At 50.2% G+C, this 25,469-nt stretch overlaps 8 protein-coding genes across 8 annotated transcripts; 6 read left to right on the forward strand and 2 right to left on the reverse strand.

Annotated features, from left to right (window-relative positions):
- Positions 1-1,850: 1,850 nt before the first annotated feature.
- Positions 1,851-3,035, forward strand: ACHE_80682S (uncharacterized protein; the record flags this gene model as incomplete). Its single annotated transcript, XM_043284080.1, has 2 exons — positions 1,851-2,837; positions 2,952-3,035. The coding sequence occupies 2 exons, from the start codon at positions 1,851-1,853 to the stop codon at positions 3,033-3,035; spliced, it is 1,071 nt and encodes a 356-aa protein (XP_043141295.1).
- An 823-nt stretch (positions 3,036-3,858) lies between these two features.
- On the reverse strand, positions 3,859-6,281 carry mak5 (ATP-dependent RNA helicase MAK5; the record flags this gene model as incomplete). Its single annotated transcript, XM_043284081.1, has 2 exons — positions 3,859-5,970; positions 6,030-6,281. 2 exons carry the CDS (start codon positions 6,279-6,281, stop codon positions 3,859-3,861), a joined length of 2,364 nt encoding a protein of 787 aa, XP_043141296.1.
- Positions 6,282-8,831: 2,550 nt separating this feature from the next.
- ACHE_80684S (tRNA methyltransferase TRM7) lies at positions 8,832-10,127 on the forward strand (the record flags this gene model as incomplete). Its single annotated transcript, XM_043284082.1, has 1 exon — positions 8,832-10,127. One exon carries the CDS (start codon positions 8,832-8,834, stop codon positions 10,125-10,127), a length of 1,296 nt encoding a protein of 431 aa, XP_043141297.1.
- A 401-nt stretch (positions 10,128-10,528) lies between these two features.
- ACHE_80685S (HD domain-containing protein) lies at positions 10,529-11,381 on the forward strand (the record flags this gene model as incomplete). Its single annotated transcript, XM_043284083.1, has 3 exons — positions 10,529-10,818; positions 10,881-11,238; positions 11,289-11,381. 3 exons carry the CDS (start codon positions 10,529-10,531, stop codon positions 11,379-11,381), a joined length of 741 nt encoding a protein of 246 aa, XP_043141298.1.
- A 4,737-nt stretch (positions 11,382-16,118) lies between these two features.
- ACHE_80686S (uncharacterized protein) lies at positions 16,119-16,289 on the forward strand (the record flags this gene model as incomplete). The annotated part of the gene is made up of 1 exon (XM_043284084.1): positions 16,119-16,289. The coding sequence occupies one exon, from the start codon at positions 16,119-16,121 to the stop codon at positions 16,287-16,289; it is 171 nt and encodes a 56-aa protein (XP_043141299.1).
- Positions 16,290-19,977: 3,688 nt separating this feature from the next.
- FMP52 (uncharacterized protein) lies at positions 19,978-20,765 on the forward strand (the record flags this gene model as incomplete). Its single annotated transcript, XM_043284085.1, has 2 exons — positions 19,978-20,016; positions 20,100-20,765. 2 exons carry the CDS (start codon positions 19,978-19,980, stop codon positions 20,763-20,765), a joined length of 705 nt encoding a protein of 234 aa, XP_043141300.1.
- Positions 20,766-20,923: 158 nt separating this feature from the next.
- Positions 20,924-21,430, reverse strand: ACHE_80688A (uncharacterized protein; the record flags this gene model as incomplete). Its single annotated transcript, XM_043284087.1, has 1 exon — positions 20,924-21,430. The coding sequence occupies one exon, from the start codon at positions 21,428-21,430 to the stop codon at positions 20,924-20,926; it is 507 nt and encodes a 168-aa protein (XP_043141301.1).
- Positions 21,431-24,958: 3,528 nt separating this feature from the next.
- Positions 24,959-25,291, forward strand: ACHE_80689S (uncharacterized protein; the record flags this gene model as incomplete). The annotated part of the gene is made up of 1 exon (XM_043284088.1): positions 24,959-25,291. One exon carries the CDS (start codon positions 24,959-24,961, stop codon positions 25,289-25,291), a length of 333 nt encoding a protein of 110 aa, XP_043141302.1.
- Between the last annotated feature and the right edge of the window lie 178 nt (positions 25,292-25,469).

The following is a 25,469-nucleotide window of genomic DNA, read 5'->3' on the forward strand; positions in this document are numbered from 1 at the left end:
CAATCATTTGACATCTCTTGAAGTACGTTGGCTCAGGTGAGCACAAATTGTCGAGCGGAAACTCCGCATGTCATTATATCGCGGCTTGAATCTCCTGCTGGTATCGTGCCTGTTCGGGGCCGTAGAGCGGAGCGTGAAGTTCCAAAATTCGCTCACGATGGGTCAGGGGCCACTGGGGCTCCAAGCCAACATTATTCTCCGGATTATAATCCCGAGAAGTAGTACTGCTGGTGACAATGTGATTCGATTAAGTATGATTAGGCCGGAACATAGCCGTACCAGCATCCACGTCGGCAGCATCTCCAGGAGATGGCGTTCCCCGACGGGGACGCATGACCATCAGTGGAGTTCAGAATCTCGAGAGCTTTGGTGGAGTCAATGAGACAAAAGATGCTCAAAGTGACTGAAGGTTTCCTCGACAAAGCGGAGCTCCCGCTCTCGTTCTTGCCGGCCTGGGCGCCAGAGGACAGGTGACTCCAGGGAGGTTGAATTCCAAGCTTGATTCTTCCATGGAGGAGGGGAGTGTATTTTATATTCCAATATTACCAGAGTGGATGCAAGTCTCTCCAGAGAGGTTGGAATTCTTCAGAGGGGGCGAGGGGGGTGGGTTGTGAGTATCGCCCGTTCTCTGGCGTGAAAGATCTGCTTTATGTCAACAACCTTCCTGATGTTGGGAAGATTGTGTGGCTTACGCTTGGTTGGGGCTCGACGGAGTCTTTTCAGACTGATAGTACAGAAGCGACGCTTGACTTGAGGTTCAGAGACTGAATAGTTATGGGGTCGTTATTTGCCAGATTGGTAGACATTCTATCATCTATTGTTTATCTAGACAGACCTAACAACCATATTCCACACATAGGTATGTCGTTTAAAAAAACGACGAAACCCTCCTCCGCTGATTCCTGGCCCAAGGCGCAAACCCCAACTTCAGCCTGGAATCATCTGGAACTGTGCTAATTTACGCAGCTGTCTTTGCTAGTCCTACCATTGTCGATGTCCTCCTTGAGCATGGCGCTGCATGAGGTGCTATACAGAGACACAGATGTGGATGTGATTGAAATGCTTGACCATCTGATCAAGCGCGGCGCTGATATCAACCATTTTGCGCCCAATATGCGGAATTCCCATCGGGGTGTGATGCCTCTCCATGTTCCGGCAGAGATAGGCAAATTAGAGCCAATACAGTGGTCGCTGGAGCATGGGGCCGATCCAACAGTGCCAGATAGGGGTGGGGGCCTCCTTGTTGATGAGGCAGATGAATTGTTAAGGGATGCATATCACAAGAAAGATCAGGCTTCATCAAAGAGCAAGGTAAGTAGCAATGTCTATCGCAACTTGGCCGCATGCCGTTCGGACTCAGCGACGCGCCGGCTTATTTCCAGATGTGAGACATAAATGGTGTTTCCCGGGAATCTTCATCAGCTGCATGGCGAGCTGAAAGTCTTATGTAGACTTATAGGAGAGGAAGCGATTTCTTTATCTGCACCTCCACCATTCAGCTGAGAATCAAATCTAGGTCCATGAACATCGAAGTAAACCCACATTGCATTCTGAATATTTATCTCGAACACGGTCTGTTTCACATCCTGATACCGTAGCCATGATATGGCATTAATTTTCGTTATTAGAATACCCTTGCATGGTAACAGGCACAGGTAGTGTCTCTAGGTACCCCTCATGGATTGCCCTCAAACAAGCGGGGTGCTTCCAGTCCCCCATTCTACTGTCGGGTGCGGGACAATAGTTATCCGATCAAGCATTCCCAGTTGGTTTCACGACCACTTCACTCACCCAGGATGGTACCATGAATTTCAGACAGCTTTCCAGAATTTGGTTACAATAATTTTTTTATGGCGAGTTTTGTCAGCCTCAGCGCTGAGCTCATCCTAATGATTGCTCAAGAGCTCACAGAGAGTGAAGACCTGTTTAATTTCCGACAGAGTTGCAGGTATCTTCAGCACTGCTCAAAGCCTCATTATTTGCGGCGTTATTTTTACCGGCGTCGCCATATGTTCAGTAGGCATAGCCTTGAGGTCCTCCAAAAAATAGTATCTGATGATGCGCTTAGCATCACATTACATGAGCTGGTGATCGGAATCGACCATCTGACGGATGAACCGCCTCTTGAGGATCCCTTACCATTTCAGTTGTGGGTGGAGGATTCCTCCATGCGAACCAACCTAGATGTCAATAGGAGCAGTTACAATCAGTATCTAGCCGATCAAAACAACCTGCTAGACTCTGGACTGGGCGCTGCATACCTCACGGGCATCCTCTCGAAGACCAAAAACTGCAAAGCCCTGACTATTGATAATGACCATCGGTCCTGGGGCGCTGGTTTCCTGAAAAGACAAACCGGTGTTTACCCGACTACTGATCTCAACTGGAGGGACAGTCAGGAATTTATTGCAAAGGCAGTTGAAGCGGTTTTTGTAGCTTTGACTGCCAGTGGTGTTCAGCTTCAAGCCTTGGAAATCTATACTAGTCCCGATATGCCACCGATCAGCCCTGAAGCCCTTGCGCTCCCCTGGCTCCAGCCTTTAGAGCTTCCCTTCTCAGCCAGTCTTATCAGCTTAGTACTCGCCATAGAGACTGGGGATGTTTACGATCTTGAACCAAGGGCATGGCCAAAGATTGTCACTAGATTCATCCTCCATTTTCCAAGCCTCGAGACACTCGGACTCTTTTTCGAACCTCGAATCGAGCCTGAATGTTTCCATGCAATTAGCCAGGCTCTGTACATTCCACGTCTTCGGACGCTGAAGTTATCGACGGTTAGCTGCACGGGGGATGATTTAACCCAGCTCTTCCGGTCTCATCAAGCCACTTTACAAGAGGTTTCTGTAGACACTGTCAATCTCATCCACGCAGGAGGTTCATGGCGTTCCCTTCTTACTTGCATCCGTGATGAGTTTCGGCTTGCAAGGTTTTCTGCTGAAAATTGTTTTCAGGATGATATGGATATCTGCATCCAGGGGGATGATATTGCTTTTCCATCAGTTAAGATCGAAGCTAGTGGAGGTTCCCGGGCCTAAGCACATGTAGAATCAACTTATAGCCAGGATAGACACTAAGCCATAGATTGCATGCTATGTGCTGTAGAAGGTGATGTTGGGGTCTTCAATTGAATATGAAGCTTTGCGAGCACAAGCTCAGTGTTGCAATCCTTGTCACACTACCTCACGTGATGATGAAAGGTGTGACGGTCTCGAGCAATAAGTGTCACGGACTCGGCCAGTAGATAATAAAAAATGATATTCCCATCTAAACTAGTGTAGCCATCGACGAGAATATCGAATCTGAAGAAGAAAAGAAGGGAAGAGAGACTTATCTACACGAAGAGATTTTATAGGGATTGTGCGGCATCACTAAGCAGCTCTTTGTCCTAATTGCCTGCATGGCATCGTTTGCCATGTTGACGGTGTTTGTCGACAAGGGCGCTGAGCTGGGCCGTCACAGACACAGATCGATCCCAGAAGCGGACTGAAACTTTACCCGAGCTTAGATCTAGATAATCTGAGAGAAGACATGGCCACAATTGACTGTCAGATTGATGATCCCAGCGCTTAAATGAGGGCTGGTCAGAAGGAATAGCAGTCAGGAACAATACGAGGGAAAGCAGACATGGGTTGACGCACTAGCATGGTGCATTTTATTGAGGCTGCCTTACTCAGGCTGCTCACCCATCGGCTCAGCCTCTGCTCAGTGATCAGCTCAGGCTGCTCAGGACGTGCTCAAGGATACTCAGTGAGCCAAAAGCGGCGAGTGGTGAGCACCAACACGGAAAAGAAGAGGAAGGCGGCCACAGCTCGAAAAATTCAATTGCATATGTAGGAGCACTGGAATATACAAATATCATCAAAATCCCAACGGATCCACCTGTCCCAGAAACGCAGCATTTCCTTCTCCCCTTAGCAAAGCATCGATATCGACCCGTCCAGACGTTAGATATTTCTCACTAACACCCACATTCACCCTCTGCGACAGCAAACCTTTCAACTCTGCCCGCATCCCCGCCAACTCGGCCTTCGTGATACTCCCAACTTCTTTCTCGCGCTGGTGACGGCCGCGCCCACGGCCACGACCACGACCTGCACTCTTTTCAAATTCCTCGCTGTCATATTCGACGCCAAGGTCTTCGGCCGCGTTGCGTAGCCAGTTATCCTCTGCGGACACCTTCTCCTTCGCGATCTGAGAATCCGTGATACGCGCCGCGATGTTGACGCGTGGTTTCACGCGGTTGACGATCCGGCGGTCGAGTTCGAGGGATTCAAGCGGGAGACGTTTGGGTGGCTGGCCGTTCTTCTGCGCCATGTTCGTGTGTACTTTTGCTGCGAGACGGACAACGCCAACCATTTCTTCCGGGCCGCAGATGATAACACTCTTACCGGCTGCGCCAGCACGGGCTGTACGACCGGATCGGTGGACGTAGGCGTCTGCTGTGCGAGGGGCGTGGTAATGGATGACGAAGTCGATTCCCTTGATATCGAGACCACGGGCGGCGACGTCGGTTGCTACCAGGATTGAGCTGGGATCAGATGAGGGAGATGAGAATCGTTCGACAGAGCGGAGACGGGCTTTTTGGGCCATGGAGGAGTGGAGGGCGAGGGCTGGGAGTTGGAGAGCTTGGAGGAATTGGGTGAGTCGGCGAACGGCGGAGATGGAGTTTGTGAAGACCAGGGTGCGGTGCTTGGGGTGGTATAGGAGGAGAGTGTAGAGGAAGAGATCCTTCTCCATCGGTCCGCATTCGACAATACCCTCCTTGAGATTCTCGGCCATCTGCGAGATAGGATTCACATCGATAAACTTCGGCTTTTCTTCACGGAATTGAAGCCGCTTCAGAAGATATTCCATGGACTCTTTCTTGTCCATCAAATCGTCTCCTCTCCACTGGCCTTTTCCTGATAGCTTCTGCTGCAGGTCTCTGTGAAATGTAGCGGAGAAAACCAGAGTCTGTCTCTCTGCCATCGGGTTGACCTTTTTCTCATCAGATTCTTCTTTATCCTCGACTTCCGGCACTTCCCACGTCTCCACGCGATCCAAAGCGTCCAGGACCTCTTCCAATTCCTTGTAGTGACCTTGACTGAGCAGTCGATCGGCCTCATCAACAACTAGGAACTTGATCTGTTGCATTTTCTGGATCAAGCCTTGTCCAGTGCTGAGAATCTCCCACACTCTACCAGGCGTACCGATGACAATGTCAGCGCCGGCCAGTAAACGTTGCTGCTTCTGCATCGACAGACCACCGGTCAAAAGAGCAATTCTGGGCTCAGCACTTGGGGTTAGTGAGGACAGTTGACTGATATGTTTCGACAGCTGATGCGCCAATTCCCTGGTAGGTGACATAATCAGTGCAATCGGATGAGTTGCCTTCTCAGACTTCTCCCCGGACTTCTTCTTCAGGTTCTTTCGCATCCGCTCCAGGTAGTGTTCCAGAATGGGAATTCCAAATGCCAATGTCTTCCCGGATCCCGTAGACGCCTTTCCAACAACATCATGTCCTTCTAGGATTTGAGGTATACACGTTTCTTGAACCGACGTTGGTTTCGCAAACTTCATCTTCGAGAGTCCGGTAAGAATTTCTGGCGACAGTCCGAGATATTCCCAGGCCGAGATATCCACGCCATCATCCTCCTCTTCTTCTTCCAAAGCTGCGAAGGAAAGCCCTGGCTTGATGTCGTTGTCTTGTTCGTTCTTCGCGTTCTTCTCCTTTTGATCCTTTTTGGCGGGTTTTTCCTTCTGTTCCTTCTTATCGTCCTTCTTGCTATCCTTGTTCTCTTTCTTGTTCTCCTTCTTTAACTCTTTCTTTGATGCCGGTTCCTTGCTTTCGCTTTCGTTCTCGTCCGCAGGAGTCGCATTCTCATTCGGTGTCTCGGCCTCGCCGTCGCTAAAACCATCCCAATCATCAAATTCGGTTTCCTCCGGCGCTTTCTTTTTCAATATCGATTCTTTCTTCGTGCCGGGCTTGGCCTAATTATGGTCAGCCTCCTTCGCGCCTCCAACATTCCAAACGACGAGGACGGCCCTACCCTGAATCGAACCTCTCCATTATCATTTGGTCGCACAATATCAATCCCCTCAATTTCTTCCAGACCAAAGAATCCACCAGCATCTTCAATACGATCCGGAAGAGGAACTTCCTTCCAGTTCAGATCCTCAAGACCGACGAAGCCGTCCCAGGAATCATTCTTGTTTGTCGCATTGGCCGCCTTCTTCCTCTTATTTGCGTGGGCGGAAGGCCCCTTGGAGTCCTTGGAGTCGCGCTGTCGCTTTTGGCCCATGATCGTAGCACGATTTATCTTTTTTTGTCTCACTAGACTTCAGTATTTCACTGACAATTTTTTCCCCAGGCCGTTCGCAAAAAATAAAAAAGCGGCAGAAAAAATACACCGCCTTTGGTCCGATCTTATCGCTGTCCCAAAATGGAAAATAACATCACGTGACTTTATGGGCATCAACATGTAGTTTTTTCTTCACCAATACCACCTTCATTGTCTACAACGAAATGAACATGGCTATTACAAACCCACAAAGGTGGCGGAAGCATATCAAGACAATCCAAAACGCTATCGTTCCCCTGATATCTATACGAATGTTCTTGGCAACAACCCTAATGAACTCGTTCGAAAAGAGATGGAGTTTGCCAAATGGTGCGCTGAAAACCCAGAGGAGCTTAAGTAAGTAGATAAAACTGACATTTTGCCCCATTAATTGGTTCTCATCCATACTAGGTCCTACAATCTCGGACCATGAAGCAACCATGGGGGATTGGGAGGAGTATGAGAGAAAGCGGAAGCCAAACCAGCACTATAAGGAGGGTGTCCAAGAGTGAAGAATGGACAAGTGACGTTAACTAGCATAGTGACAACAGAAATGCTCTAAAATACAAAGGTCAAAGTAAATGCTGTTTAGCATCCAATAAATATTTCGAGTCTCCCCTAGTTTTCTCCTGCGTTGCTTCCGAGAATCTTGGCTGTTGGCCTTGTTGGATTCTTGGGCGAGTCAACGCCGGTCTTTGTAAGAAGTCATTCGACCATATGGATAGGCGAGAATATAATCGCTGGTTATTTTTCTCCGGATTTATGGTGGCCATGATGTTGCTTCGCACTGAATAGATAGCCGGTTGGGTAGGCAGGGATGTGTCATTCTCACTCACAGCTTAGTTTGCCCTTGGTGGCTGAATATAAGAAGTATCATAAGAAGCAAAATTACTCCTTTGCTTTCGACTTTTCGAGTGCAAATGAGTTGACGTATTCATAGAACTCCATGCCATGATAAGTCCATGCCGGACCAGCAAAAGGACCCTTTCAAAGCTAATATGACTCTCTGACTAGAGTCAGTTCGAACTGAGCAACAGCATCAGTTCGATGATGGAAGCAATGATAGATATTGAGGCCATGACGGCAAGTAGGTTAGCATTGCTTGCAGAGTAAAGTAGCATATCAATGTCGCAGTATTCTGAGCATTCACTCTTTATTGGCCTCTTTAAAGCCATGCAGAAATTTAAATATTCATTCATTACATCCTAGTCGACAGAGAAACTAACGTACTCCACATGCGAATGTAACACACGGGCGAATGTAACACGAAATCGCTCCGACGCGACTTCCGATTTCTACTACAAATTTCACCACACCCAACGATGCCTCAGAAACATGATGAAAGCCAAGTAATATTGGCCCTTCAAGCTATGCAAAATGATAAAAATCTAAGCGCTCGAGCCGCTGGCAGGATCTATCACGTGGATCATGTGAAGCTTAGTCGCCGCCGGCGTGGCATGCAATCACGATGCAATATATCAGCCAATTCACGGAAGCTCACTGATCTAGAGGAATCAACGATTGTCGAACACATACTTGATCTAGATTCCAAAGGGTTTCCTCCTCGGTTGTCTGGTGTGGAAGATATGGCCAACCGACTACCGACTACTCACAACGCGCGACGCGGGACGCGTTGGGGTAAACTGGGCTAGCACCTTTGTCAAACGGCACCCAGAGCTCACAACTCGTTTCAATCGGAAATATGACTATCAGAGGGCTCTATGCGAAGACCCAGAAGTTATTTGTCGTTGGTTTACACTTGTTCAAAACACAATTGCGAAGTATGGCATCCAGGAAGCAGATATCTATAACTTTGATGAAACTGGGTTTCAGATGGGAGTGATCTCGACTACAATGGTTGTCATAAGCTCTGAACAACATGGAAAGGCAAAAGCAAAACAGCCTGGCAATCTTGAACACTGCTGACGTCCTTACAAAAGGCACGAGGAAGATAATGCATAAGATGGATTTGATGGAAGCAGAGATTCATGATCTTCGGGCGGCAAACGAGGCCCTTAGCAAACGCCGGAGGGCTAAAAAAACACGTCTAAGGAAAGGAGGGTCGCTTTCAATACTGGAAGCTCAGGAATTAGGGGATCAAATGGAGGTTGAGGTGCAACTAAAGGAGGAAACACGCATTAGGGCTGGTCGGCGACCGCGGACTGAGACACGCGCGCGGCGCTGTGGCAATTGCGGAAAGGCCGGACACAATGCGCGTTCCTGTCAGATAGTAGTAGAGACGTCTGAGGAAGATGATTCTGAATAATTTTAATGGAATTTTAGTGCATTGGTGGAGATGTTGGAGTTAACATCGCGGCGGAGCGATTTCGTGTTACATTCGCCCGTGTGTTACATTCGCATGTGGAGTACGTTATAGTTACTTCAACTAAACGAGTCAGCGAACGCCAAGATAATTACATAATCTCCTCCAAAATTCCACCCCTCCACCACCGTCTCTACAATCACTAATTCCACGATCTCTATTCCAAGAAACCGCTAATCGCATTCATAATGGGGAAATCCTCCAAAGACAAGCGCGACGCGTACTACCGTCTCGCCAAAGAACAAAACTGGCGCGCCCGATCCGCCTTCAAACTCATCCAAGTCGACGAACAATTCGATCTCTTCGAGCATGAAAACCCCGAGAAAGTGACTCGAGTCGTGGACCTGTGCGCTGCTCCGGGCAGTTGGAGTCAAGTCCTGAGTCGGGTGTTGATCAAAGGCGAGAGCTTTGGGCGACGTGCGTGGGTTGAGAAGAAGAGGAAGGAAAAGAGGGCGTTGGAGAGGGCGAAAAATGGAGCAGGTGACAATGAGGACGAGGCGGGTGAAGAGGAGGATGAGTCTGCGAAGTTGAAGCCAAGGAAAAATGTCAAGATTGTCTCGATTGATCTTCAGCCTATGGCGCCGCTGGAGGGTATTACTACGATGAAGGCCGATATCACGCATCCGTCTACGATTCCTCTTCTCCTTCGTGCGTTGGACCCAGAAGCCTACGATTCGTCCGACTCGTCTCCGTCTGCTGTGCGACAACCGAATCCCGTCGACCTGGTTATCTCTGATGGCGCGCCTGATGTGACTGGTTTGCATGATCTGGATATTTACATTCAATCGCAGCTGCTCTACTCCGCGCTGAACCTGGCCCTGGGTGTCCTCCGCCCTGGCGGCAAGTTTGTCGCAAAGATCTTTCGCGGCCGTGATGTCGATCTCCTGTATGCTCAGCTGCGCACTGTGTTCGAGAAAGTGAGCGTCGCCAAGCCTAGAAGCAGTCGCGCGAGTAGTTTGGAAGCATTCGTGGTTTGCGAAGGATTTATTCCTCCGGCTCTCCATGATGAGTTGAAGGGTGTGGACGCATTGAAGAATCCTTATTTCGGCGGTGCGGCAGCGCCACAATCCGTTTCAGCAGACGGAAACGTAGGAGTCGAGATGATGGACGAAGACCACGACATTGACGGCCAAGTACCGACAAGAGAAGCAACAGTTACTGCAACCAATTCAAACCACGACACACAAACCCGTATGCTCCACCCAGACTCGCACCGTACACGATCCTCCGACGCAGATCAGACCGCCTCACCAGAACAAAAACGATTCGCCGTGGAGAACCGGTGGATACCCTCATTCATCGCCTGTGGAGATCTCTCAGCTTGGGACTCGGATGCGTCATATGCCCTGCCCCCTGACCATGTCAGCTTGGATCCGGTCCAGCCACCGACGGCACCACCGTACCGACGTGCATTGGAGATGAGAAAGGCACATGGAGGCGCATATGGGAAGACAAAATTGGGAGCAGTGGGGAGGGCATGTTGATTATGTGATATGCCATATGTACGTTGTTATGTTTATGAATACACAAAAGTTGCTGGTTTGGGATGGTTCAGAAATTAGAGTACATAGCAGATACCCTTTGAATATATAAATGCTTGCTACAGTGATTTTCCGTGCATGATCTACTTATTGCCACCATTTCTACTCCGTAACTATTTTGATCATCCGCTAACCTTATCTGAACAGCCATTGAGATTGATAAGGATATCCACGTTCACCAAGTGCGGGTACACCATGTAAGGAGAATACGATAAGTAAGGACAAAAAGCAAGAATGGACAGCTGGCATTCCGAGCTGACGGAACTCACATAAACTATTTAATACATCTGCCATCTGTCTCCCACCGATGCTTCTCGGCCTCTTCTCAGCTCGGCTCGCCCATCATGACTACTACCACCACCACTTACACTACTACCACTACCACGCTATGTCAAGAGACCACTCTCGGGGATCTCCAAGAGGCATTGTCGCAATCCCATCAGGATGTATTGATTAAAAACCAGGAATTGCTGGTCTCCGTCGCGGAATCAGTCAAGGATTACATGTCGCAATATGACCTGTCGCACGACTTCAACCACATCCTTCGCGTGTTGACGCTTTCGCGACGGATTCTGGATGTTGAATGTCAAGATGGAGGAATTGAATATGATCCAATAATTGTCTTTTTAAGCGCGTGAGAATACACTCCGAAGCCATGGATACACGCCCAATTCCCTACCATACTAACAAAACCAGCCTCCTCCACGACATCGGCGACCACAAATACATCAAAACAGGCGAAAGCGCCACGGTCCAAATAGCCACCATCCTCTCCAAAGCCGGCGCATCACCGTCGCTTACGCAGAAAGTTCGGATAATCGCCAGCAACATCTCCTATACCACGGAAATCAAAGACCCCGCACGGCTACAGGGCATACTGCAACATCATCGGGAATTGGGTATCGTGCAGGACGCAGATAGACTAGATGCAATTGGGGCGACGGGGATCGGACGGGCGTTTGCATTTGGGGGCGCGAAGAAGCCGGATTTGGGGTTGGAGAACCCGAGGGAGCATATAAGTGAGAAGTTGGAGAGGCTGGTGGATTTTATGAAGGTAGGTGCATCCCGCCCTGTTCGTGAATGGATTTGGCTAATGATTTGAAGACGGGGGCAGGGAAACGTATGGCTGTTGAACGGACGAAGAGGCTGAGGATTTTTCAAGAGTGGTGGGATGAGGAGATGAGGTTTGAGTCTTGATTGTGTTATTTCTGTTGGATTTGTATTGTAAAGCAGGTAAGCAAGTCTAAGTTATTTATCTAATTGCATAATGTACAAAGTCAGGAAGCCCTTTTCGATCTCCACCCAGTACACATCCTCCGAGCAAGCACAAAAAAAACGAAAGCAAGCAAATACGCCAATCCAACAAAGAAGATAACACCCTGATAATTCCCATTCTAAGCCCTCAGAATCGCACCAGCAATCGGCACGGCCACCTAACGCCCCGATACTAACAAGCGAATACGTCGTCCCGTATCTCTTCCCATAATCCTCCGTGCGGGAGACTTGCGCGACACAGACGGGGTCAGGCCAATTGCTGAATCGCTCTAGAAGCCAAAGAGGACGGTGTAGGCGACTATCCCCGGGATGTTGGATTGAATGGGCAACCACAGGCCGAGGGCGAAGATGGCGCAGAACAAAGTTGTCGCAGCCACCACGCTCAATCGACCGTACCAATCAGCAAAATAGCCTGAAGAGCACGGCCAAGGATTGAAGCACCGTTGAGGATCGAGGCGAGTCGATATGCCAGAGAGGAGTTCATGCTGTGTGCAATGACATATGAGGGAAATGTAGATCAGTGAAACTAGAAGGGAAAAGTAATCGAGGATAATTGCGACCCACAGGGTGGTAAACGGAATCTCCCATAGCGCCTTGAGGTCCACTCTGGCATCGGCCTTTTTGAGAGGAAGTCGGGTTCTCAAGCAGAACGCAGGCTAGGCAGAATACCGCCGAGACGAACCCGACCATGCGAATGGCCCAAGGGAACCCGACGGAATCAAGCAGATTAGTGATGATGATGGGGAATACGATTCCCCAAAATTACCTGCCGTGTTGCCAGTCCGAGTGCTAGACCGCGACGACGGAAAAAACCAGTGAGTGACGCAGGCGATACTGGGGGTGATGATCGTGGAGGCCGTTGCGCCTCCGGGCAGACTGAAGCCGAGCATAACCTGGTAATACACTTCGCAAAGGCTGAACATCATGAGTGATACCAGTCCTATGCATCCCGGGATGAGATATATTTGAGGCCATGGGTATCGAAGATAGGACCTGAATAGTCAACTGATTGATGCTCGTAGTCAACTAGAATGCTTCTCACCAATCTGTATTGCCGTAACACAAAGAAATTAAAAACACCAAAAATCCACCCAATGGAAGAACCCGAATAGTCCTTTAATTGGTTATTCGCCAGCCATGCTTGCAAGACGCCAACCGAGTTGAGCAGCCCAAAAGACGGAACCATGCCACACCATGAACCAAGGACTACACTCCATTCTTGCTATCCGCCGTCGGGAAAGTCATCGAGGCTTTTTTCGGTGCTGTCTGGATTTTGTAGGATCATTGTCCATTGATAATTTGGTCCCATGGGCGGACATTTTAAGATCTCGATAAGATCCGAAATAATGGTTAGGGTCGAGCATAGTCTCTTAAATAAGTCTTCTATGGTAGTTGAATGATACATCATAACTTATCTCTGGTGAATACGCGGTGTAAATCACCCTGTTCGGACCCACAGCGATATACAATTCAGCAAGGTTCAATAATTCGTAGAGCAGTAGACCAGTAAATCATTTCTAGAACACTAATGCTCTGATACCGGGGCCCATGGTCCCTGGGACAACACATCGCTCGACGATTAGCCAATATCCTACCGCAGATCCATCCGAGGGCTTTGAAAGCACGATACAGACGATCCGTAGCCAGTTTCCAGGCCGAATAGAAGTGCTATCAGGTCCAGAGGCCCTAGCAGCGGCGCAATCTCTTTCTCCTGGACTAGCAATCTGGTCAGACGGATCAAGATTAGAGAATGGCAGGTGTGGAACGGCATTCGCATGGTAAGAGCTAGGAGGAGACTGGAAGACCAAGGGGATCTCATTAGGCAAAGGATATGAGGTCTTTGATGCAGAGCTTCGTGGAGTCGTTCAGGCACTTCAGGTAGCATGGAAAGTGGAAGATCAGAGGCCAGTCACCATCCTGCTGGACTCCCAAGCCGCCATTGCGAGGCTGTGACATACCCAGCCAGGGCCAGGTCAAGCATTAGTAATTCAAGCATATGCTATAGGCAAGAGACTACACGCCCAACATCGTCAACTCACCATCCAATGGGTTCAGGGACATACAGGTGTAAAAGGAAATGAGAGAGCCGGTCAGGCAGCAAAGCAGGCAGCTATTAAACCTCCAGGAAGAGGCCCAAAAGAGATGTCCCTGGCCTTTGCCTGTAGAGCCCGAACAGAAGTCATTACAGCACAGAAACAGAGATGGCTCACTAAGGAACTTGGACAGCGATCCCAACAAGGTCAACGGATATACAGGCCGCAGAAGGACTGACTGCTCGACCCTACAGCTTCACTAGCTCCCAAGCATCTGGCAAGGCGTTATTTTCAACTGAAGTCAGGACATGCAGCCATTGGAACGTATCTACATCGGATTCATGCTCGGGAAGATGGAACCTGTCAGGGATGTGGTTCTCCAAGGGAGACAATACATCATCTTCTCTTTGAATGTCGAAAATGGCGACACCAACGAAACAAGCTCTACAGAGATCTGGAGATGGATGGGTTATGAGACCCACTGCTGCAGAGGAGCACCCGCGAGGACGACTTTCAGGAGAGCCCAGAGCCACAGGGCGCTGCTACAATTCCTGACCAACACTAGTTGCCCGGGCGCACCTAGAGCGAGCGGCAGAAAGGCCTGGAGGGATGAAGAATGGGGACTAGAGGCATTGGAGGAGGCAATTAGAACAGGAGAAGGGTAGCAGGGAGGGTAGCCTGAGCTGAATCTCGCCACAGCCACCCCGCCCTGGAACACAAAGGAAGCACCCTGCTCGAAAGCCCTGTGCATACAGGCGGTTTGGGGCGAGGAAAGGATCAAAAGTTTATAGAAGGGGGGTATCGCCTCAGGAATTTTTCGGAACAAGAGGCTGAAAGTTAGCTACTAGCCTCGAGTTCATGGAATATGGTCCGTCATAGCCTTAGGGCTCGATATGGACAATAAAATTGACCAAATAATAATAATAATGCTCTGGTTATACCCAGGACCTGTAATTCCCCAATTGTGGTTGAACAAGAGGAGTTGATTTGTTGATTGATTAGTGTAAGATACTATACTATATGTGGATGAAATGAGAATATATTGCAGGCATGGAATACGGCATCATATTGGATTTGTACCTTTTCCCTCCAGCAGATAAATCTGCATGAGTCACATAGATCTTGAGGACCCCTTCTATGAGGGCTGCTTATGTGTGAAGGCAATTCACACATTGAGCACCTAGAATCTCATTATAAAGCGCCTGTCACTTCAATACTGATTCCACTGTCTGGTCCTCTCATGTCAAAGAAAAAAGTTGATACTATGGGTGCTCTTCCATGAGAGGTTGGAACAATGAACCGATCCAAGTCTTCCCAAAGCTGCTTGTCGACACCACTTGGATTTAGCCCATCACAAATGCCAGGCTCTGCATTCGCTAGATCATCGGCAAAGGGCTGTAGGTTCATAACCAGTAGGTTTTCTTCCAAGCGGATCTCATCATTTTTGCCGATTAGGATGGGAACTATTCGGGAGACCACTTGGATTCGCTAAGCGCGAGTTTGTAAGTCAGAGTGTTCCTTGGAGGGCCTGCCCATCGCCGTTCAAGGCATTCTGAAGCTGGGGCCAGTTTGAGCATTTATTCTCATCCAAGGAATTATAGTCCGCAAATATATGATTATCAAGAAGCCGCCGTTCAAAGCTTTGGTCATAAAGAATTGATTCGCGATTCTCGCGTCGGATGGGGCTGGGGGCTTGCGGCACGCAGGCATCTTGAACTGTTCAAATAATGCTCAGAAACTGTTGGCCCGGCTTGATGCTCAAATCGTGAGGGTTACCTCTTGATCAAAACGAAAGTGTCATTGTTAACCTGTGCTCAGTGGTTTTGCAGTCACCGTGCCATTCGTCAAAGGAGCGTAGAGCGCTGCTAGTAAGATGTATGTGTGAGAGGTTTTCAGAGTGAAAATGGGACATGGTATAGTTATATTAGAAAGAGAAAAATAATTAACATATACCGAGCTTTGGACGGGAGATTTTCGGTCTTTTGAAAAAGCGCAACTGCGATGGGCCGAACCGACCTACCTCTCCGATTAAACCAATTGAACCTCAATATATACCCAAAATAGCCTCTCAATACCCGATTCAACAAGATGCAGGAAACAAAAATCATACCAAGTATACTATAGTGAGTCACTGCTGCGGCAGGGCTGATCCCTGCTGATGTAACACCCCGCGACTCTTTATTTGCCCACCCCCAACAACCCTCGATGTATCAACATTTAATTGCCAATTTCCTAGCAATTCCCTGAAAAAGAGCATCATGGGCCTATTGAGTCTTCCTACGGAGATATTAGATCTCGTCATAGATTTCATTCTTCCGGGGACTTGGAGCAATGATCTGCACGATCCTCCGTGGCCGAAGGCTCGTATGCAGTAAGTATTAGACCAGGCGATTACCTCAAACTCAGAGCTAAGGATTATTAGGAAGACTCAATGCCATACTCTCACTCCAAGTATTCATGGAGCATTGTATAGACGCGACAACACAGTACTTGGTGAAGTAGATAAGCATGGCCGGACACTTCTGATATTGACTACGAGAAATATGCGCAGACTGTGAGGTTTATCCTTGGGCACCGCGGGGGAATCTTGAATAAGCAGGATAAGTTTAGTTTCACTGAATTGATCATGGTTGTGCAGAAGGGGCGGTTGGGGGTTGTTAGGTTGTTGTTGGAGTTTGGGGCTGATGTACGGTCGAAAGATAAAAACGGGAGAACGGCGCTTTGGCTTGTTAAGGAGAGTAAGTATCGGAGTCGGGATATTGAGGTCTTGGTAGAAACAATGGGGTCGAACTCGTAATAGGTATTGGAGATATCTAGCTCTAATGATATTTTTGGAAATCCATCATAACACGTAAAGAGAGCATGATCTATCATAACAGGCATAAAAAGAGCGCTCAAGCCATGCATATAATATATAGCACTTTTCCACATCAAAAGGCCACTAGTAGACCTCAAGGACATAACGCTCCTCATCCTTCAACTTCTCAATCTCCTTGCGAGTCTCGACCTTCTTGCCATTGTTCTTCGCCTCAGCGGCAATAGCCTCCTCCAGCACGGCAGTAACATCAGGCACAGGCCATGTTGGACCGCACAGGTAGAACGCACCCTCCTCGCGGATGTAAGCCTGCATAATCTCAGGCAAGCTTTGGCGCATGCGGTCCTGGATGTAGATCTTCTCGGGCTGGTCACGCGAGAATGCACGACCGAGAAGGGTGATAACACCGGCTTCCTGGTAGGCCTCCCACTCTTCACCGTAGCAGTACTCCTCGCGCTGGTGGCGAGAGCCCATGTACAGCAGAACGGCACCGATTTCCTTACCCTGTGCCTTCTCGAGAGCACGGTGCTGCACGAAGGCGCGGAAGGGAGCAAGACCAGTTCCCAGACCAGCCATGATGAGCGGCTGGGTGGACTTGGGAGGCAGCTTCATGACACTAGACTTGACGGAGACGGTGATGGGGGCGCCCGGGCGGAGTTTGCTCAGGTAGCGAGTTGCCATACCGAAGCGGTCGCGGCCGCTGGGGTCCGTCCAGTTGACGGCGACGATCATCAAGGCAACAGAGTTGGGGGTGACCTTCTGGCACGAGGCGATGGAATACTCACGGCGCTTGGAGGGGCCGATGATGCGGATGAGGTCGTGGAAGGCTGGGCGGGCGGAGTCGTACTCGAGCAGGATGTCCGCGTAGGTGACGGTGTCGACTTCGGCGCGGCGCTTGAACTCAGTGTTGCCCTCGGGACCACCCAGGGTGAGGAGGTCCTTCTTTTGGTTCTCGTCGGTGGCGAACTCGGCGAGGGCTTCGTAGAAGCGCTTGGGGGGACGGCCGAAGAGGTCGACGTTCTGGATGAGGGCTTGGTAGACGGTACGGTTCTCGAGAACGGTGGGGTCCTCGCGACTGGGAACTTCGACGACATTGTCGGGGACCAGGCCGTAGTACTCGATGAAGTCCTCGACTTCCTTGGGGTCGTTTTCAGCGTGGACACCCAGGGCCTCACCGATGTCGTACTTAAGACCAGAGTCACCAAGGTCAAACTCGATGTGGAAGATGTTACGGTCGTAGGTGACGGGGGTGAGACGGCGGTTCTCCTTGACGTGGACGGTGAAAGTCTTAGTAGGCTGGTCAGGGCGGAGAGCAGACTTCGCGTTATAGGCCTCCTTGAAGGACAGACCCATGGCAACGGTCTGCCAGTCCCTGAGGAGAGTGGGAGGCTCGTGCTCGTTCTTGTCGAAGGCAACGAAGCTGTTGGCCGAGAGGTCTTTGGGGAGTTCAGGGGCCTCGGTGCCTTCCTCAGGGGTCTTCCAGGCCTCGGGGATCTCGACCTGGCGGAGCTGCTTCTCAAGCTCCTTGGTGACGTTCTCAACGGCTTCAGTGTTGCCAAGCTTCTTGACAACACCCTCCTGGCCAGCAACGCGCAGGAAGGCAGTTTGCAGGACAAGGGGCTGCTGAGCAGCTTCGACCTCGGAGGGGTCCACAAGGTGGAGGGAGATACCACGGAGGCCAACGGCCTGTCTGAAGGTGACAGGGAGCTTCTTCTCGAGTTCGTCATCCTTGACACCGTGGGCGTTGACAATAAGCTTGCCGTTGTCCTTGACGGAAGCAAGGACATCAAGGTCACCCAGGAGCTTGACATCGCCAACGTAAGCGACATCAGCAGCTGTTACGGCATAAGGAGCGTCCAAAGTCTTAGCGCTCTTGCGGATGTCCACGCGGATGGCACCGCCCTGGACCAAATTGTCGTGGGTCTGGCTGGTGGTGACATTGCTGGACGAGTCGGACGCAAGAGCCTCCGACAGAGCAGTAGCAGCATCAACGCAAGCCGAGCTGTCAACATCCCAGAAGGTGTACTCCTGGACAGTGGCGGGGTCGAACAGCTGCAGAGGAGCGGCCTGATTTTCAGACTGCACAATAGGCTTCTCGTAGACGAGCTGGAAAGCAGCAGCGGTGTTGATCAAGCCCCAGGTCTGGGAGCGGGGGTACTTGATGTCGATACAAGAAGGAGTCTGCTCACGGCCGGCGAATGTCAAGGCCGCGAGGACATCTTCGTAGAGGGCGGAACGAACGCTAGACTCCTGGACAGCCTGCTCGTTGGCGACCTGGCCGAGAACACCAACGGTCTTGACGGACTGAGGAAGGACGCGCAGGAATTCCTCTTCGACGAATGGGCGGTACACGCGGACGTTGATCACACCAACACGAACGCCATCCCTGGCGAGCGAGCGGGCGATTTGAGCAGTCAGAGAAGCCTCAACAGTACCGAAAGCAACCAGGACGGAGGCAGGCTCGGCGTGGCCGTGGTACTCAAAAAGACCGTAGTCGGTACCGAGCTCACCGTTCAAAGACTGAAGGAGCTGCAGCAGCTTGCCCTGAGCATCGAGGTGGCGGCTACGAGAGTCCTCAAGGGTCTTCCGGACGGCCTCGAAGGTGTTCGAGAGACCAGACTGGCCAAGGACATCGATAACCCGCGTCGTCTCACGGCCAACGCGGACACCGTCGTAAATGTGAATCGAGGGGAGGACAGAAGCGAGAAGGGTCGTGAGGAGAGCCATGTGCTGAGCCTCATGAGCAGAGGCACTCGAGACCAAACCAAGTCCCAACTCCTCAGCAAGCGAGAGAGCAGAGGCATAGTCCGAAACCAACCCTCCCTCACCGGCATAGTCAACAGCCGCCACATGAGCCGCGACAGGGCTAGCCACCGAGTACAGCAGTGAGAGCTGCTCCAAAGCAGCGCGCATGTATGGCAGAGTAGCAGACGACGCGACAATACCCTGCGGAATGTGGCGCTTCTTCAAATCAAAGTCCTGCGAGAAGAGGTATCCCAGAGCAATGTTACCAGCACCCTGGCGGGTCTCCATGGTCTTGACGGCGGTGGTTTCGCCATTGGCATTGGCTTCCTGGGCAGCGGCCCATTCCTTCAGCGCGGCATCGAGGTCGAAGGTCTCGGGGGAATAGGTAAAGATTTTGTCGCTGAGCAGGTAGGCGACTTGCTGGACCAGCGACTGCGCGGTCACATAAGTAGGGCCACTGAGGGCCGACAGGGCTGGAGATGCAGCACCCATTGTGTGAGGAATAGTTGACAGGATATCGGACACACAACCGATATCTTCGATTCTTATAAGGAATGGCAATTGACGACGGCGAATGGAGGGAGGGGAAATAGAATCAGATCCCGTATAGAAAAAACTCCCCAGGGCTTTTCCCAAAGCGGCATAGCGTAGATCACGCAATTTGTTATCGATAGCGTGACAGGGCGGAAACCCCCGGCAGAACTCTTCGCTTTCGGCCGATCCCCGCATTACTCAGCGCACGTGAGGGGCAGAAACCATCACTGCCTCAGGATGACATTATTTCCCAATTTAGAGTAGTGTGATTCCTGCCATCAACAACGTCATCTCGGCACATCAACCATTGGACATAGCACTCTCGTTAATCTATCGCACTTCTATACCTCACCAAAGGTTATAATATCACTGCATTTTTCATCCTTCAACTATGGCTAATGTCGCGCTCATCGGAAGCACCGGGATGGTGGTAAGTTTATCCCTCTTCCTGCCCCTGTCGACGGAATCATAATGTCATCTTATTATAACATGGATGGCTAACCAAGGGACAAGGGAACCCACATCCTCAACAGTTTGCTCGCCAATACGTCCGTCGCCCGTATAGATACCATCTCGCGCCGTACACCCCAAGCCGCCAGTTCCGCGCCGCAGACTAAGCTTACCACCTTTGTCGCGGATGATACCTCGAAATGGGCACCGCAGCTCTCTGCGCTATCCCCGGTGCCTAATATTTTCATTTCTTCTTTTGCGACGACAAGAGCTGCCGCTGGGGGGTTCGAGAATCAGCATAAGATTGAGCATGGTTTGAATGTGGAGATGGCGCGTGCGGCGCGTGATGCTGGTACGAAGGTGTATGTTCTGATTTCGTCGAGCAATGCCAACAAGGCCTCTTCCATCCCGTACATGCGTATGAAGGGCGAGATTGAGGAAGATGTCAAGGCGCTGGGCTTTGAGAGAACGGTTATCCTGCGCCCCGGTCTTATTGCTGGCCAGCGAGAGGAGAGTAGGCCAATGGAAGCGGCGGCCCGCTTCGTAGCTGGTGCTTTTGGGAAGCTTCACTCCAGTTTGAAAGATCCTTGGGCTCAGGAGGCAGATGTTATTGGTGAGGCTGCTGTGAATGCGGGATTGAAGGCGTTGGAAGGTGATGTCCCGGCTGGCCATGAGAAGGGCTGGGTTCTCTATGGTAGTGACATTATCAAGTATGGGAAGAAGCAGTAGAGGTGTTTTTTGTGGATACATTTTCGGTTCTATTTACGACTCTAATCCGGCGTTCTAGTATAGTATAATTCCCCTGTTATGAATTCTGAATGAACATCCTACGCTATACATGTTACACACCCCCAAGCACCATCATCTCCCACACAAACAAAACAGGCCTATTTCGACGGCCTAGTCTTCACCTCACGATTCTTCGGCGTAACCCCCCTCGTACTATGCCCCTCCCTATCCGCATTCCGATCCGCCATCCCCTCTCTCGGATCCCGCGACCGATTTACCTCCTGATTCGCACCACTCACATCCAACGGATTCGCCGGCACCCCTTCCTGCTTCGTCTCCTCCCCCATCTCTTGCATCTCGCTCTCTGGTGACGTCTGGCTGGGATCATACGCGGCGCGGTGCTGCGCAACTTCACTGTCTGTACCGGACTTGGTGCCCTCGTTGCGCTTGGGGTCCAGCGCTGTGCGGTCAAAGTCTTCGCTGTGACTGAAGCCGGCGTCTTTCTTTGTTGTGTGGAGAGCGGGGCGGGTGCTGAATTGGACTGTTGCAGCTGCGGCTGGAGGTGCGGTTGGGGGGGGTTGGACGAGAGGTGTTCGCAGCTGGGGTCGTCGACGTTGCACTACCCGACTGGCTTGTTGGCTGCTGGATGCGAGTCTTTTGAACATGTTGGCTGTATCAGGGATTGAAAGTTGCTATAGCACAGAGATGACGGTTGACTCGACGACACGACTTGTCCTCGTACAAAGGTCTGGTTCACTTGCGAACAAAGTATATATTAAGTCCGGGCTGGAATTGATTAGCAGGGGACAATGGCATATGACCATCAACACCCACCTCGACGTTGATATTATTATCTGCTATGAAACAGCGAGAGTGATACAAATCAGGAATGAATACAAGTAGAGAAAAGAACTGAAGTTGGCTGGTCGCTGCATTTGAATGCTACTATCATCTTGACGTCATCGCTCCAGACCAGGTCCAAACTTGCTTTTGTCACGTGATATCGACGCAACCCTAGAAAAGTACCTGATTGCTATTTCCGGTGCATTAAGTAAGGCCTTTTCGCGGACGGTGAGTCGAAGTAATGAGTTATGTTATTCTGTATATGATGATTATGCGTATATGACCGGGGTGGCCACACTTGCGTTTCAGCTTTCCCACTACATTGGCTCATTCAGAACCGGACATAATTGGACGTGAAGTTATGCGGAGATAGCAATCCCATCTCATCCGCTCCCATATGCAATAACCATACACTATATCCGCAGTACAACATCCCAATAATAGCTCACAGCTCATGCGGCGCAGCCACATGCATAACCAATGTGACGAAAATGCAGAGATCCTCACCATCCATACACACATTTCTTTTTCTCGCTTTGCGTGAGAGATTCCGGCCAAGACCAAATCATCGAATCGAGTCAGAGCGTCCAGCATAAGGCGTTACAATCCGGCCTGAAGAGTGGGGAATACTCGCAGCTGTCGGAGATGCAGATCGGAAAGTCCGTCCTACAGTACCCTCCTGTTTTCTGTTCGCTAATGGCCAGTCCAGCCCCGTGTCTGTAATCCCCGGGGTCTAGAAAGCGGTTGACATGGGGGTGCATTAGTCGGACGCTAGGTGGGATTGATTGGGTGTCGGTGTAAGATAGAGATTTAGTCTATGTACGGTGATGGACCAATCCGGTTGCGTTGGATTGGTTTTGTAGTAATGCGCTCTTTAACCTGGGAGTTCGAAGATGGGAGATACACGCTTTAATTTGTCGCTGAGATAAGTATGTGTCGGGAGCTACGGTGACTTTATGATCACGGGAGTTCGAGGAACCCAGCAGTATGGAGCGCATGCGGGTACGCGAATCCAAAGTCAACGTTAGGGTGGATGGCCTAGAATAACATTTCTTCAGTAAGAGGGTAGGTTGTTTGCAACCAGACTAGGTCGGCGATCTTCAGTGCGTATGGGTAGGGTGGCATTACTACTCGAGCTGAAATTCTCCGATGCCGCATCCTCTGTTAACGACTCAGTCTGATCTTGTCCAGTACCATCGCTACAACCGAAGGCGTCCTGAGCCCATTCACATAGTGACCACCAAAATACGAAGGCAAGTTTACTAATCGGGTAGGAGACAAGGTATTGACTGATCGTCTGTGCCACGGCAATTACGGTTGGTCGGGTCCTCATCTCTCCTCCCGGACGCAAACCGGTACCAGAGACCGCTGAGTTGGCAATCGTATCCTACCATGGCTCGCTACTTGACTCCTTTGTGATTGTCGACAACCCGGTCCGGCCGTAGCCTTGCATCATATTAGGAGGCGAGGCCTAAGTTGACAGGGGACCGTGAAAATAAAATGAAATGGAAATAAAGAGACATTCGGACAAGCGGATAAGCGGATGTCCACTTTTGGTTCATGCATCCGTTAACGTCAGGTTGAAGAAAATCGGAAGTCTCCAGAAGATAGCCAATTGTCAGATCATCTCTCTTCCAAAAAATGTAATGCACGTTCCCTGAACGAAGTCTCGACATTGCGCATTGTGATGTGATGGCTTTCAGCTCGACGTAACCATCGCCTATCAATAGCCAGAACCGAAGATCGAGGACCAGACGAAAGACGCCACGTCAGAAAGACTCGGGGTTTTAGTGTAGCCGCATGTACTTCAACCGAGGCGAACTGTGTGACGGTCTCCATTTCTGTCATGTAGACGCACAGCAATCATCTCCTATCGCCCTCGCCGAGAACCGCAACTCAACAAGAGGCAAACCCTGCACCTTAGCGGGGGCAGATGCGGGATTATTCGTTTCTGCAGAGAAGAGAGATCAGCTGAATGACATGCGTCCGGATGGGATGTTGTTTTCATCACATCATTGCGGATGATGGTGGCTCGGAGATGCAAAGGATACCAATCGAAATCCTCTAGTGACACATCCCTGCCACCTGGGATATAGACGGTTGGTGGATATTGATCGAGAACGGTATTGAATGCCCGAGACGGATATGCAGGAAGTGTGCGTCCTATTCACTGAAACTGGGATGGAGAACCGGATCCTTGCCTATGGTAGGATTACGGTCCAATGCTGAGACCCAATGCCAGGCGACTGTCCGTCTCCACAGTTTATGGAAGGCAAAATCAAAGTGGAGATAGAGAAAAGAGAAAGAAAAAAAGAGAAAAAGCAATGGATAGGGAACGTGCGTAGATCCTGGTGGAGCTCAATCACCCTTGGATGCCTGACCCAAACAATGGACACAGCACCACCGAGTCTAGATGTCCAGATTAATTGGTTTGCCGACGAGTAATTGCATGAGGGTGGGCAAAGCAGCATCAATATCCAAAACAAGAAAGTATGGGAAGATGCAAAGCACAGGCTTCTCGGATGCAAGGTTGCCCCTGGCCGAAAGTCTGTAATGTGTAAGACAGCATGACAGCTGGCATCAAAGAAATCCAATAATGCATGATCTGTGGTTCAGTAAGTGGATGCGAGATTTCGTTTAAGAAATGAATTCATGTAAAGTGCAAGCAGATGGACAAGAGGGGAAAAGCAGACCAATGCCCAAGGCAGCAGCAGTTGGATCTCAAGGATGCCACAGCAATTCTGGCAAATGAAAAGATTTTCAGACGTTCAATGGACATATTCGAGACAGCCATTGCCACAACTGCCAGGGTAGCAGGATACATGCAGCTACATTTCGACCAGTGATTGATGCAGCCTCAAGAGAAATGCTGTGATAATCTTGTGTCTCCACCATTAGAGTACATGGTGGCCAACCGTGCGGAGTATCTCGGAAAAGTGATGCGAATTGTTGTGATGAGAAGGCATGGACGATAAGCATCACGCATAGAGGCCATTGATCAGCAGCGTGCGGGCAGGAATGTCGACATGAGAGCCTCCTGTAAGAACATAAATAAAGCTCTTGAGACTCCCAGAATCAGAGTTTCAATCGCATCCAGTTTCAGACACGTTCCTCTTTGTATCCATTACAGGATAGAAAACCCTTTCACATATCGAGAAGTGTTTCGGTTTTACCCCAAGCTGCAGAGCTTCAACAAACCGTCAAGCCTAGCCAACCGATTCATCCAACCATCCGGCTGTCAGGACCAACCAACAGCAGATAAAGCAAACTCTGAAACGACGACACTGCATCGACAGGAAGTAAGTTGAGCCGAGGACTAGCACAAGACGTCACTGACCGACCCCATAGTCATGTGCTTTTACAACCAGAAGAGATTTGTGTGTGGGGACTTCAGTTGGACGAGCTTTGCCCACCAGTGCAACTATGAATATCGGACCGGCGAGACGTGCGGCATGAAACTCGTGAATAGGACCGAGAACGTGAAGACAGTATGCCGCGTCTGCGAGAAGATCGAAATCAAATTCCGTCGGCGAAGCGCCGAATATGAACGGGTGCAGCGATGGAAACGCGAAGGAGGCACGCTGGTGGCCTCCATCGAGAAATCGCAAGACATGATACGGTTGCTGGACCAAGAAATCTTGAAACTTCAGAAAGAGCGGGAGGACAAAAGCAGAGCGCTGTGAACCAAGCCTCCCAGCCATCTGTCCAGTCGTCAATTTTTTTTCCTGTTCCGTTTAATTTCCCGTTCCTTTTTTTTCTTGAGCGCTATTCCCCCCTTTGGCGAGTCTTCTTGCAACATGTCTTGTATTTGTCACCTTGTGTCGTGTTTCACCATATGCATTTCTGTCCCTTGGTCCATGG

The sequence above is a fragment of the Aspergillus chevalieri genome, chromosome 8 (genome assembly GCF_016861735.1).
Source record: "Aspergillus chevalieri M1 DNA, chromosome 8, nearly complete sequence".
NCBI classification, from domain to species: domain Eukaryota; kingdom Fungi; phylum Ascomycota; class Eurotiomycetes; order Eurotiales; family Aspergillaceae; genus Aspergillus; species Aspergillus chevalieri.